General features: G+C 46.8%; 1 protein-coding gene across 1 annotated transcript in view; it reads left to right on the forward strand.

Moving 5' to 3' along the window:
• The first annotated feature begins 12,008 nt into the window (after positions 1-12,008).
• Positions 12,009-15,694, forward strand: part of DLL3 (delta like canonical Notch ligand 3) — a 55,512-nt gene continuing 51,826 nt past the window's right edge. Inside the window, exons 1-2 of the mRNA XM_083160619.1 lie at positions 12,009-12,485; positions 13,745-13,984. Of these exons, the coding sequence (XP_083016745.1) occupies positions 12,429-12,485; positions 13,745-13,984 (297 nt within the window). The 5' untranslated portion in view covers positions 12,009-12,428. The remainder of the gene's footprint in view (positions 12,486-13,744; positions 13,985-15,694) is intronic.

Genomic DNA, 15,694 nt, shown 5'->3' on the forward strand with positions numbered 1-15,694 from the left:
CTTTATGTGATGCTGCTGCACAATGGGAAGCATTGCTCAGACTGCTGGTACGCCTGCTAAAGTGGGGAGACGGCTGCTAGGTTGACACTGAAGGTCGACAGGTTCTGAAGAATTATGTCGACATGATATTTCCCCCCAAAAAAACAGACAGTATTTCAAACCCTACCATCCGATAGGGCGTGGAGGGAGAATATAATCATGTGGCTGAAGCATGGCGAGCGCAGCGTTACAATGATACAGTGTCTATGTCAACTTACGTCCACAAAAAACGTGAAAAACCTCATGTTGACCTTTTGACTGCCATGCTTCCCATTATCGACCTAATGCTTGTGTCAACCTTCATAGTTTCGAACCTATGACCCATACCTCTAAGATGGCTTTAAAACTAGAGATGTGCAGGTTCGGATTTACTTATTGGCTGTCACATGATTTGACTCCATACCATGTGACAGCAGCTGGCCAATAAGATCCTGTTTTGAGTTCCGGGTAAATCTGGGCAAAGCCGAACCTCTCTATTTAATGCCAGTAGCCGATTTGTATTATGCTGTGCTGGCATTTGGTGACTTCCTGTAGCGAGGGGCATTGAGTATCCTGTACACACTGACCACAGCACTGAATAAAGGTGTGTGGTCAGGGAGTCGACGGTGACTAGCACATTCATTTATGTCAACAGCAGAATGTTGACATATGACGTGTCAACATGTCACTGTGGACTTGCTAAAATCTTAATTATGAACAAATACTGAACCGTAGAAGTAACATAAATGGAACAGCATATGCTACTCAAGAACAGACACTTTATTACTATTTTTAAAGTAAGGGCTTGTCGCAAAGAAATGAATCTGTAGAATTGTAACGGAGGTGGATCAGCTCACAGACCATTTCCAGGTTGACATGCACATGGTCGACATAAGTTTTTCACATTTTTTGGTTGTCGATGTCGTCGCCTGAGTATGTGATCCCCAAATACTGTACCACATGTCCTTGCATGGTTTGCGACGCTAACTTTACCACTCCCAATCAGAGTCCACGTGGACGGCAAAAGAGGAAAAAGTCCCAAAAATGGAATAAAAATGGTGAAAAACTTGATGACCTTTTTCATGTCGACCTGTTTGGTTTCAGGCTTTTGCTTGTGTCAACCTTTTTCCAATGGGTCGACCTATGGACTGTTGACCTAGGCAGTGTGTGTGAGCTATACACAATAATATTTTATATTTGTTTTGTTTCTCGTGCACTTTGTACCCTTTGCAGCCGGTGACCTCTGCCTGCTTCAGTGGCCACAGTGACCCAGCTGTAACCTGTATTCTATAAATCTTTGAACATTGTTTTACATGAGGTTTTCATGAGGATGGGCGTGAGGAACCGTAATGGTACAAGGCAGGGGGTGCTCCAGATGTGGGGCTGCAAAAATTCAAATGGGGAGCCACACCCACTGCCACCAACTGCCATTCCAGACTCACTGGCAGTTGCTGTGCTTCCCCTATTTGAATTTTGAACTGTGCTGCAGCCTTTCCTCTGGAGCCACCACTGGTACAATAGGGTACATAGTGATAAAGTGGATAAGAATTGTATCCGGATGATAGGTCCACAATTGCCAGGCACAAGGTTGCCATGGGCAAAAGTTCGACACAAGCAACAGAAAAGATTGACGTGTTTTTCACTACTTTCTTTCTTTGGACACTACTGTATAATGCTTTTTGGTCCACCAGGAGGATGATTGGGAACGGTAAAGTGTGAGGGTTTGTGTTACACAAATTGGGGGTCCATGTCAACAGATTTGAAACAAAAAAAGTAAAAAAAATCCTTTTTGTGTGTGCAAGTCGACATTTTTCATATGTCAACCATTTGCAGTCGACCTATTGGCTGTCAACCCTATGATACACCCAATTAGGAAATGGGCAGTGACAGCCCAGGGGTGTTGAATGTTCTACAGTGTCAGCAGGTGAATGTAGTAGCCTGGGCAATGCAGCCTTCGGCATATGTCTAGCGAGTCTGCCTGATTAAAGGTGCAGTCAGTTAAAATCCAAAACCAATTTGGTTTGCCTTATAAATTATACCCCTTTCACATCGCACCTAATTACCGGGTTCATGCCAGTTTCTTGTCGGTTTGACCCGGTAATTGGTGCGATGTGAAAGTGGTTACCGGGTCCAGCAAACCAGCAATACCAACCGGTAAAAAAGAAGGGTTCTTCCCGGTTCATTGCCATGTTGCTTTGCGGGTGAATTGGGTCGAGTGACTCGTTTCCTGTTCACACTAATGGAGGAGGCATTGCCATCTCTAAGCGCCGCCTCCTCCCCTGCCCACGATGACGCTCCGCTTATCTGCCCCGTCTCCGCATGATGTCAGCGAACCGATAATATTACCAGTTCGCTGAAGCGATCTGAATGGACCAAAATGCAGGGTCGCACCGGGACTGAACCGTTTCAAAGTCCTGGTGTGACCCTGCATCTGAGGTCTGAACGCGGTATTAGTGTCCTTTTAAAACATTGGCCCTTTTTCTGGTTCACCCGCAAAGGCAAATTCCTTCTCAAATGGACAAAGCCATGTGCACACTGCAGGGAGGGAGGGGGGGGGGGGGGGGGGCAGATGTAGCATGTGCAGAGAGTTACATTTGGGTGGGGTATTTTGTTTCTGTGCAGGGAAAATACTGGCTGCATTATATTTACACTGCAATATGGATCTCACTTTGAAGTAAAACCCCACCCAAATCTAATTCTCTCTGCACAAGTTACATCTGCCCCACCTGCAGTGCGCATGGTTCTGTCCATTTGAGAAGGAATTTGCCTTTGCGAGTGAACCAGAATAAGGGCCATTGTGTAGACTCGCTGGAAAGTCAACGAATCGTACCTGCTATTACATGTACCCCCATAGGCGTGCGCAGCACATTTTATTAGCGGGTGCACCACCTATTGTGCATGTGTAAACACACCCATTGTGCTATTTCACACACTCCGGCTCCTGCCGGGCGGCGAAAACCCGCCGTGCCGCACACAGCAGTTTAGAATGGAGGGGATGGCCACAGCCCGGCAGCCGTCCCTTCAAGTGGTGGGATCCGGCTGCAACTGGACGGCCGGGCCGTGGCCGTCCCCTGCGAATGGACGCAATAGTGTCCATTAACAACTGTGCGGCACAGCTTTTGGCCATGCGGGGTTTCGCTGCATGGCAGGAGCCAGAGTGTGAAATAGCCCATTGGGTGCGTCCAACACGACCAATCAGGCGTCTCTACCATCATCAACAGTCTCTCAGCCACAACATAATCTCCTGCCTATTTCAGTCATTCCAGCACATACTTGCCTACTTTTGAAAACTAGTTTCAGGGAGATTATAGTTGGTAGCAGAATTTTGCACAGCACCCCATTGAAGGGGCTTGTCATGCTCCACCCAAAGGGCGTGTCTAGTTCCATATATACGGAGAGATTGTGAAAAAATATTGTGCACATGGCACCTAGACGTGTGGGTGTGTGCTGCTACATCTGAGAGGAATCTTGTATAATGACTAATATCCAAATGTAGATGAGCCCCAAAGCAGTTAGTAAGAGATACTATACTTGGTAAAGTGCTGGGAAATGGTGCTGATGATTCAATGTAAATGTATCTATCTCTCATTACTTTTTCCCCAAAAAATTGAAGAGTGTATTGCAGGCTAGGTGAAATGAGGGAGATTGCTAGACTAATGAGGGAGAGAGGGAGATTGCTGTTATTTCAGGGAGTCTCCTGCAGAATGCAGGAGGGTAGGCAACTATGTTCCAGCAACACCAGACACTCCGTTCCTAGCCCCAAACACCTCTGCCTGCCAATCAGACAATGGGGCCCCCAGAGGTTTCCCTTTTACCTTGTATTCCAATCCAACCTTGTGCGATTGTCCCCCCAAAACCAGCATATTCCCTTGGGGAATATTATGTTCTATGAAACACAAGTTAATCATTGAAACTGAACATCACTAAACACAATTTCTACAAGATTTATTTACTGGGGATAAAAATAATAGATAGATAGACAGACAGACAGACAGATAGATAGATAGATAGATAGATAGATAGATAGATAGATAGATAGATAGATAGATAGATATTAATGACACTATTATCCCTCTAACGTGCGCAGTTATTCGATAATTGGGAACTCGCTTATCAGCCATCACGTCTGAATTGGGCCTTCTGTGACAGAATGTTATAAGGATGTCTCCATTGCCAGCCTGCAGTGTGTGCTGGTGTGAAACAGTGTGTCTGGGTGTTGAGTGTGTGTGCTAGTGTGAAGTGTATAGTTGGCAGTAAGGGAGAGTGTGAGTTGTAACACGTACCCAGGACCTTCCAATAGCAGTGACAATATTCCCAGGCTGGGCTGTCTCACTCGGCAATACGGACAAATGGACATGTGCTGGAGATAGATAATATTGGTTATATTCACCGTTGCCTACTGAGCAGCCTGGATTCTCCTGGGCATAGAGACAGCAAGGTGCCAAATATGTCCCTGACACTGGGCACACATTATAGAATTATCTGGCAGATCATCTGGCTGTTTGGAATGGAAATCTGGTAATGGATGAGAGCAGTGGACAATCATTGGCTCCCAAACACTGGACAATGGACAAAACAATGTCGATCAGACAAATGGGGCGCTTCCCCGCGTATTGGGGGCAGGTGCTGACGTTATGTGATGAATTTGGGCCCGAGCGCTCTAAATTGGTCTGAATCGGACCCAAATTGGTTAAATCAAAGATATATCCAATTTGTATGAATGTCTGTTTTAGCAATGATATTTTTTATGTTTTCCCCCCATATTTTAAACACATTAAGGATAGACTTTGAGGTTCTTTGCGGGCGGTCAGTGCTAAACACGCATGCCTGCGCACCCCCTGGCGCCCAGCTCAGCACATCACAGGGACGGGCTCTTTTCGGAGCCCTGTCCCTGCGCTCTGAGGTATGATACATCCCAGCAATAGGATCGCATTTTACATAATGGAGCCCCTAAAAGAAGCAAATTGGCAGTTAGGAGCTGATTGGCTGGTAATTGATCTGCTTTGGTCCACATCGGTCGGTGGGACCAGTGGGGGAATAGGTAAAAATAACTTTTTTTCTTTAGCCCCTCGCTGCTTAGGATGAGTGGAGCTGGCGGCAGTATGGGGTGTCATATTATCACTTAGGGGGTAAATGTAACAAAAAAAGTTTATTTCAAGATCATCTTATTTTACTGTTTCTTAGAAAAGATTTACTTAGCAAAGAACCTTCCCGTAATTGGTGGGTGGCGACATGTGGAACCCTCCATAAAAGTCATTTTCCTAATCAGCAATCCAAGAAATACATATGGGGTTCCCAGATTTATCCCAATATACCTACTCCCCTTATGAATCCAGTATCCGAGTACAGCGTGTTGGGATCATTTAGTCTACAGCATGATGGTCGACATTCATTAGGTCGACACCATTAGGTTGACATGGGAAAAGGTCGACATGGGTCTAGGTCGACATGGGAACATGTCAACATGGTTCTAAGTCTAGGAAATATATGTGGGGACCGGCTCTGGTGGCGGGGGAGGTGATGGACAGCGACGAGGAGCTCAGTCGCCACGGGGCATGCAAGCGTCTCCTGTGCGCGTGCCCCCTGGTGGGAACTGGCGGCTGGTAGGGGCTGGTGGTAGTTTCGCCAGCCCCTGCAATGATGGAGCCGGTTCCATCTGTAATACATCACTCTCCAAAACTTGTTGTATCACTTGACTATATATATAGGCAGAGAGAACAGCTTGCACACTTGTCTCATGTCAGCAGGGGGGTGCTCAAATCCATTAAAATATATAATATATACATATATATATTCTGCATCATGGCTCTCGCTAGCGTTATCCTGTGTTGTCCTGAATATACAATGGACATCGCTAATGACCTGCCAGATTGCACGTTGTAAGATCTATGATGGTGCCCATAACGTTTTTAAAATAACAGGTACCGCTTCTCCTGCATAACATGGAGAAGCGGGCACCCGTTATGGGCAAATGTATTAACCCCCCAGTCGATAAGGAGAGCCGTTATGCCAAGTGTTAACAGCTCTCCTTATAGCCGCCCCCGACAACCCTGCACATGCGCACTTGCGCTTCCCCCCGCCCGGCTGTAATGGGCATTCGCGAGATCTCGCTTTTATCGCAAAATCTCCAGCGCAGCCCGGAGCCAGCAGCAGCGTTGTCCCCGCAGTGGGGAATAGGACAATGCTAGCCCTGAGCTGGCGAAAGCGCAGGGTTGCCGACCCTCCCAGAATTTGCGGGAGTCTCCCGAAAATCGGGTCCTTCCTCCCGGCCCCCGGAAGGGTGGGCAACCCTCCCGGAATCAGGGGGACCCCCACTGAGCCCCCCGATCGCGGCATTTATATGCCGCAATCCGCGGGTCTCAGGGGAGGGGGCGGAGCTAAAACGGCACAATCATGACGTTTTAGCCCCGCCCCCTCCACGGATAACAGTTATTTTGGCTATGTGTTGTAATGGGGGCGGGGCTTAATGACGTCACCATTAAGCCCCACCCCCAAAACGCGTAATGCAAGATTCCTCTCCGGGCTTCTCCCGGAGAGGATTTTTTGAAAGTCGGCAACCCTGCGAAAGCGGCCGGGGAGATTTAACGCCTGGGCGGCTGTTAATGCATCGGGGAACACGTAACCCCCCCTAGTTAAGTTAAGGTTAGTACATCTGCACCATTGTTCGCACACACTAGACAATGTGCATGAAAATATCATTAATGGTTGTTACCATAGGCGTGCGCAGCACATTTTATTAGGGGGTGCACTGTCAAAGTGGTGTGCCTTACACGACCTATTGGGCATGTCTAACACCACCATTGGGTCTGTCTAACACCGCCAATCAGGCGTGCACTCACTACAATATAAAACGTCTCTCAGCCACACCATAATCTCCTGCCTATTTCGGTTTCAATCTTCTAATTACTCTGTGTAACAGTACATGCAAATAAACTCAAAATCATATCTGGATGACACAGATATGTAGTGATATGACAATGGTGTAATACAATTAATAATGCAAAACACACATAATTGATTGATGGGCGCTTATTTTAATGGCATACAGGTCTAAAAAACAAAAGTCTTTGGTAAAAGGTATTGCTGGTATTACTAGCAGCAATAAGTGTGGGGGTGGGGCGCAGCATTAGGGGGTGCCTGTCCACCCTTAACACTCAATGTGCGCACGCCTAAGGTTGTTACGGTGCATACCGTTTACTATATCGTCTAGTCTAGTGTGTACACACCTTCAGTTACCGGAGCTGGTTGGTGCTTGCTGGAGAGGGATCGGAAGATCCCTCCTCTCCAAAAATCCCTCACTATAGCATGCAAAAATGTTATTACTCAACGATGCGAAACATGAAACATTGTGTCTGCAGCATGATAAACATGCCCTCTGATCTCACCATCACTATAACCCACATGTACATCTCACCCTGTATTTATTATGGGTGTGATACAGGGTTCCGACAGTCGGGATCCCGACATTCATTAGCCTGACGTCAGGATCCCGACTGGCCGGACCCAGACAGCATGGTGAGCGCAACTAAGCCCCTTGCGGGCTCTCTGCGTTCGCCATGCTGCGGGCACGGTGGCTCGCTTCGCTCGCCACCTATTCTATTCTCCCTCTATGGGGGTTGTGGACCCCCACGAGGGAAAATAGCTGATGGCCATCGGGAACCCAGCTGTCGGTGTTTTGACAGTCGGGATCCCGACGTCGGGTGAATGCGTGTCGGGACCCCGTCCGGCACCCATTTATTATCTTACTCTACCCTGCTGTGTCACATTTATATTTCTCTGATTTTGGACTTTCTCTCTCCTGATATGCTACATTATCTCTCCTACTATCACTTGGTGTAATGTCCTGCATCTATTCTATTTGTTATCCCTATGATATTAGAAGAGATGTGATGGTCAAGGATAGAAGAGACAATGAGGGTGTGTGTGTGTGTGTGTGTGTGTGTGGGGGGGGGGGGGGTATTGGACAGTGATAGTCTACTCTATAGAGTGACAGAGGTATGGAATATATATATAAATATACATATATTGCATACATTATGAGGAATACTAGTAACCAACATAACCATCCTATCACTTGAATCCCCTCCATAGGGGTGAGGAGCAGTGCTAGCTTTTTCTTATATATGATATGAGTGCTGCTAATTTAATCCCCAGGCTGCTAATATCACGTATCTGGTAATGTATCCCTGGCTGCCAGCATCACACACCTGGTAATGTCATATCCCTGCTCTGCCCCCACCCCCCACACACTCTCTGCACCGGGTGTCGCCTCCCTGACACCTCCCCTATTGCCCCGGGTGTGAGATTGCGGGTCAGATGGCCGGGCTGCACACACTGCTTACAGATAAGATTACACATCTCCCCTTACAGAGCTGCTGCTGGTCTTTGTTGTGGTGTGTGCCGGATGGAGCATGTCCAGATGAGACACGCGTCTCTCTCATTAACATCATAATGGGGACTTGAGAAAACAACAGTTTGGCAATCTGCCCCCACCCCACCATGTGTCAGTCCTACAGCAGCAGACATGTGGCCCGGGGGACATCAATACCTTCCTCTCTCTCACACACAAAGAGTTTAACTCTGCAACCCCCCCCCCCCCCCCTTCCCCCGCCCCCACTCTCCCCCGGCCCCCCTCACCTCCTGCCACTAGCAGGGGGGCAGCCCAGCAGCAGCAATTACATTATATTATATAAGTGCACCGGTCTTACACACATCATTCATAGATCAGGGATGGACAGGGTAGCACTACAGGGGCAGCATTTGGTCCATTCTAGGTGCGCCCCCATGGTCAGTATTGGGGAGCAGATTTGGGCTTGTGGATGCAGGTCAGTATCCGGATGGCTAACAGCCGATTTCTATGTTGACCCTGACAAACGGTTGACTTTGCAATGTTGACGCGTAAAACGTTTCACATGAGTTTTTCAAGATTTTTAAAAAAAATCTCGAATAATGGTGGGTGAAGTGAGCCATGCGAGGGGATGAGTAACACTAACTCCTGTGTCGGTGTCGACATGCTCAGGTGTCGACATTCACACCATTTAAAAAAAAAAACTTATGTCGAACTTTTTTCATGTGTTGACCATTTCCATGTTGACAGTTTGCTTGTGTCGACCATTGTAACTGTTGACCTAGTCCTAGTGCATGTCGATTTGGGTTTGTAGGTACAGGTCAACAGTTTGTGCATTGTATAGTCTAAACTTTCTTAGACTGGTCAGCCAAGGGGGTGCAGCAGGAAGAGCGCAGGGGAGCAGTGTATAGCCCAATCATAAAGAGGGGGAACATGCTTACTGTAGGCAAGGGCGTAACTACCATAGGTGCAAGGGGTGCAGCTGCTATGGGGCCCAGAGCTGAAGGGGGCCCATCTTTACTGTCTAAGTAATATGTTTTACATACATGTATCACCATCATTTGCTAACTAGGGGGCCCTTAAAAACTTTTGCTATGGGGCCTAGGAACAGGGCCGGCGCCACCACTAGGCAGCTCTAGGCATTTGCCTAGGGCGCCGGCACCTGGAGGGCGGCAGTTCGCCCATCACCCCCAGCCAGCTGTGAAAAAAACTTGCTGGAGCGGTCAGGGGTGTCTGTGCGGCAGTGGTACCTGCGGTCAGGGGTGTCCGTGCGGCAGTGGTACCTGCGGTCAGGGGTGTCCGTGCGGCAGTGGTACCTGCGGCGCCGTCATGTGTATAAAGCTGGCTGCGGCCGGCGGGGTCCCTGTAGTGAATAGAAAATAACTAGCGCTTCCTGCGCCGCCGCGTGCATAGCGCTAGTTATTTTCTATTCACTGCAGGGACCCCGCCGGCTGCAGCCAGCTTTATACACATGACGGCGCCGCAGGTACCACTGCCGCACGGACACCCCTGACCGCAGGTACAACTGCCGCACGGACACCCCTGACCGCAGGTACCACTGCCGCACGGACACCCCTGACCGCAGGTACCACTGCAGGGACACCCCTGGCAGGGATGCCGCCCGCCCCCCCCCCCCCCCCGGCACCGGGGCGCCCCGACCCCGACTTGCCAGGGGCTCTCCGGTGCCTTGCACCTGCCCTGCCTAGGAATATATAGTTACACCCCTTACTGTAGGTGCTGGTCAGCCAAGGGGGTGCAGCAGGAAGAGTGCAGGGGAGCAGTGTTTGCAGTGTATAGCCCAATCATAAAGAGGGGGAACATTCATACTGTAGGTGCTGGTCAGCCAAGGGGGTGCAGCAGGAAGATTGCAGGGGAGCAGTGTATAGCCCAATCATAAAGAGGGGGAACATGCTTACTGTAGGTGCTGTTCAGCCAAGGGGGTGCAGCAGGAAGAGTGCAGGGGAGCAGTGTATAGCCCAATCATAAAGAGGGGGAACATGCTTACTGTAGATGCTGGTCAGCCAAGGGGGTGCAGCAGGAAGGGCGCAGGGGAGCAGTGTATAGCCCAATCATAAAGAGGGGGAACATGCTTACTGTAGATGCTGGTCAGCCAAGGGGGTGCAGCAGGAAGGGCGCAGGGGAGCAGTGTATAGCCCAATCATAAAGAGGGGGAACATGCTTACTGTAGATGCTGGTCAGCCAAGGGGGTGCAGCAGGAAGGGCGCAGGGGAGCAGTATTTGTGCAAACTTGACTATTTAGAGATTTTAGAGTATTGGAGAAGATTATCAAAAGAAAAGATCCCGGCAACTCTGCACCCTGTAATAAGAGGACAAAGGGATGTGAAAGGCAGCCAGCAGGACAAAGAGACAGAAGGAAGGAAGCAGGGGAGAAAGTGAGGTGAGACAGGAGAAGTGTGCTGGGGTGAGAAGGACAGGTGCCTCCTATTAGCATACAGCTGACACCCCCACCCCCCTCTCAGTCTATTCACTGGGACTTTACTGAATGACAAAAGACCCCCAGCCAACCATAACAAGTCCTCTGCATTACAAAGAACCCCCTCCACACTCACACACGCACCTTATACAAGAGGAGTGAGCATGACACACGTCAGGGGAAGTGTATCCTTTGTATCGTTTACACTGGATCCATGTAGCACTTATTTCTGTGTATTTACAAAGCACACAACACACACAGTAACAGCAAACTCATTACATTGCTTTCCCCAAACAGAACATATTGGGCCAGTACAATGTGTATTACAAAGCACACAACACACACAGTAACAGCAAACTCATTACATTGCTTTCCCCAAACAGAACATATTGGGCCAGTACACTGTGTATTACAAAGCACACAACACACACACAGTAACAGCAAACTCATTACACTGCTTTCCCCAAACAGAACATATTGGGCCAGTACACTCTGTATTACACAATGCAATACACTATAATGCTGTAATAACAGTTGCATACTGTAATGTTCCAATAACAATATAACAAGTGCAGAACAGTTATAAGTGTAGCTATATATATATATATATATATATATATATATATATATATATATATATTGCTACATCACGCAATGGAAGTATTAGAACAATTTATACAATCACTCTGAAGAACCACATTAGTAACACTTTATGTTCTGCAGCAGATAAACTACAGAATTTATCTATAAATGGATACAAAGTCCCTATTTCTCTCCAGTGAGTTTATGTGACTCTTATTATATGTATGGAAACTGTGTATCCAAATTCCAGGCATTACATGATGCAATAGTAAAGTCTGTATTTGATAAATGTTCTTATACATTGAAATAATAATAAATTAACAATACTCTATTTCACAGATAATAGATGTATAACTTTGGCTTATACAATTAGTACACTTATTAAGGACTGAGGTCCACTTAGGGCATTGCTGGTGTTTTTTGGGATAGGGATTTAATTTGTTTTGTGCGGGGGCTTAAGAGAACTGATCAAAGAAAGTGTGATTTGAGGAGGAAGGGGAGGACAGGGGGCAATGGGGAGGGAGGGGGAGCAGAGTGTGCCAGGGGAGGGGCTAAATGACAACAGGGGGCTCAGTATAAAGCCTGGGTTTGACTTAGAAGAACTTAGTAACAGCCAAGACAGACAACCTCTAGACAAAGGACCACCCAAGAGTCGCTCACAGACCCACAGTACACCCATCAGTTCTATAAGGTAGATATTATAAGAGCAACTCTGCCAACCAAGCACTACTGATCTACTGCAGACAAGGAATCTACTCATCAGATCTGCTTATCGGATATATACCCAGCTCTACACCCGGCTGCATCCCCAGCTGTGCCTGCAGCATCCCCAGCCCTGCATCCCAGCTGTGCCTGATATACACACACACCAGCTGCCAGTTCAGCCGCTACAACTCTTTCTGCAGTTCTTCCACTTGGTCCTGGACTTCACTGTGATTTGAGATCTATCTGCTTAACTTGCTGGACACTACTACCTGCCAGGCTCCAGTAAAACATTTCCCCTGGGAGGTCCACTTCATCCTTGAGTTACCAAAGAAAAGGAATAATATGACAGCAAAGACTTCTATGTGCCTGGTCCTATTGGGGATACTGTACCTGCCAATGGTGAGTACCAGTCAGTGCCTGTATCCCAGCAGTTCTATGTTACACTATGCAATGTTCTGTGCGATAGCCCAGCAGTAACAGTCTGCTCCCCCGATGTTAGGGTGCAGGGTGCTCTGTATTCTATGAACACCCCTTTGGTATAGGATTATTAATGTGTAATTATATATACACACACACACACACACACACACACACACACACACACACACACTTACTTCTGTACATATGTAAGTAAAATCACTTAGAATATTGCAGCATATATATATATGTGTGTGTGTGTGTGTGTTTGTTTGTGTGTGTGTGTGTGTATATAGATATATACATACATATAATACACAAACTTTTGTACATCTGTAATGTAAGTATAATCAATGCTTAGAATACTGAAGTGTGTATACACACACAAACACACACACACACTTCTGTACACTAGTATAATAAATAATAACTGCTTATAATATTACAGCATATATATATATATATATATATGTGTACACTTTCACACTTCTGTACATATGTAAGGGCTAGTAAGTCTGCTCGAATCAAAAGCTTTGAAAACTTGTCTGCTACCTTCTGTGTTTGTGCATGTGTGAGAAAGAGATGTAGTTTCACTCTCTGCCAGCAGATGGCAGTGTTTCAGAGACTCACAGACACTAGACATATATATATATATATATTTATTTATTAATAGTTTCTTATATAGCGCATACATATTACGCAGCGCTTTACAGAGAATATTTGAACATTCACATCAGTCCCTGCCCCAGTGGAGCTTACAATCTATATTCCCTACCACATGTACACGCACATATAGATGATAATCACTAATATGACAGCATTCCTGTGTATACAGGGATCCATACGGTGTTAATAAGCCTTTGTAGCATCTGTCTGGAAGATTTTGCAGTTACTACTTTGCTGAGTGTTACTTTTTGCTGTTAAGTTCTATTTAAAGGTGCCACATTAATCAGTAGTACCCTAGTACCCTATCTGGGGTCCATTTTTTTTTTAAATCTCAATGTTTTTTTCATCCAAACATTTTAATGGTCTCAGATCACTTGTAAGCAGCCAATATCTCAGATGCCCTGGTAGTTTTTGCACTTGACCTTGGACTTATGTCACTGAATGTCTGTCCCTGTGGTTGCTGTCCATCAGTCCTGCTCTGTATGCCTACGAGTTACATGACTGTCCCTGTGGTTGCTGTCCGTCAGTTCTGCTCTGTATGCCTACGAGTTACATACCTGTCCCTCTGTCCCCAGGTCCAACTAGCTGGAGTATTTGAACTGAAGGTCCATTCATTCAGCAGTCCCCGCAGTGTATGCGTGGCGGCCCGTTCCTGCCACCTCTTCTTCAGGGTGTGTCTGAAGCATGCACAGTCGGTGGTATCCCCAGATCCCCCATGCACATTTGGGACATCTCTGAGTGACCTGATGGCTGTGGAACCAGGGGCCATAGCAGCTAGCAACCCTGTGCGTGTCCCCTTCCACTTCAAGTGGCCGGTAAGTAAGAGTATTGTTGGCTAAGGGGTATAAGATGGCATTATATGTATTTTATTTACTAAGATGGGAATTCTATTCCTGATGGGATGTTGCTATGGGAAACCAACCAGAATCTACTTATTATTATTAAGCACCTTCTACAAGATAATAGAATCTTATTGATTGCCCGTAACAACATTCCGTCTTTACTGGAACAAGCCTGTGGGTTTAATGGTTGCTATAAAATGACTTTAATATTTTAGTATATAATAATAATAATAATAATAATAATACATAGGGCTTTACTCTCGCTATAAAGGCTCGCAAGAGCCCTCTAGTTGTGGTTCCTCATGTCACAAAGTCTTTGTCTATTGGGCGCCCTCTAGTTTTGGTTCCTCATGTCACAGAGCATTTGTCTATCAGGTGCGGTCTAGTTGTGGTTCCTCATGTCACAAAGTCTTTGTCTATTGGGCGCCCTCTAGTTGTGGTTCCTCATGTCACAGAGCCTTTGTCTATCAGGCGCCCTCTAGTTGTGGTCCCTCATGTCACAGAGCCTTTGTCTATAAGGTGCCATCTAGTTGTGGTTTCTCATTTCACAGAGCATTTGTCTAGTAGGCGCCCTCTAGTTGTGGTTCCTCATGTCACAAAGCCTTTGTCTATAAGGCGCCCTCTATTTGTGGTCCTCATGTCACAGAGCCTTAGTCTATCAGGTGTCCTCTAGTTGTGGTTCCTCATGTCACAGAGCCTTAGTCTATCAGGAGCCCTCTAGTTGTGGTTCCTCATGTCACAGAGCATTTGTCTATCAGGAGCCCTCTAGTTGTGGTTCCTCATGTCACAGAGCCTTAGTCTATCAGGAACCCTCTAGTTGTGGTTCCTCATGTCACAGAGCATTTTTCTAGCAGGCGCCATCTAGTTGTGGTTCCTCATGTTACAAACCCTTTGTCTATAAGGCACCCTCTAGTTGTGGTTCCTCATGTCACAGAGCATTTGTCTATCAGGCACCCTCTAGTTGTGGTCCCTCATGTCACAAAGCCTCTGTCTATCAGACGCCCTCTAGTTGTGGTTCCTCATGTCACAAAGCCTTTGTCTATAAGGCACCCTCTAGTTGTGGTTCCTCATGTCACAGAGCATTTGTCTATCAGGCACCCTCTAGTTGTGGTTCCTCATGTCACAAAGCCTCTGTCTTTCAGGCGCCCTCTAGTTGTGGTTCCTCATGTCACAGAGCATTTGTCTAGAAGGCGCCCTCTAGTTGTGGTTCCTCATGTCACACAGCCTTAGTCTATCAGGTGCCCTCTAGTTGTGATCCCTCATGTCACAGAGCCTTTGTCTATCAGGTGCCATCTAGTTGTGGTTCCTCATGTCACAGAACCTTTGTCTATCTTGTGTCATTTAGTTGTGTATCGGTCATGTCACAACCTTTCTGAATGAGATGTTGTTGTTTCTTTATATCAGTGTTTTTCAACCACTGTGCCGTGGCAGACTAGTGTGCCTTGAGCTGTTCTCAAGTGTGCCTCCAGATCTAGAGATGTGCAAACTAGTTTACAGCCACCACCAGTTCAAGTGTTATTTACTGGTCTCTTCTTTTCATTTAAAGGGCTAATGTATTTTATTTGTGTTACCTGCTGTAGGGACCAGTGTGATTTTTTTTTTAATATGGGGGGCAATAGGTTTGTTTTTTTCCTGTGGGTGCCAATGTGTTTTGCCCTGTGGGGATCTCATGGTGTGCCTTGG

Source organism: Crinia signifera, chromosome 9 (assembly GCF_055691185.1).
Source record: "Crinia signifera chromosome 9, ASM5569118v1, whole genome shotgun sequence".
NCBI classification, from domain to species: domain Eukaryota; kingdom Metazoa; phylum Chordata; class Amphibia; order Anura; family Myobatrachidae; genus Crinia; species Crinia signifera.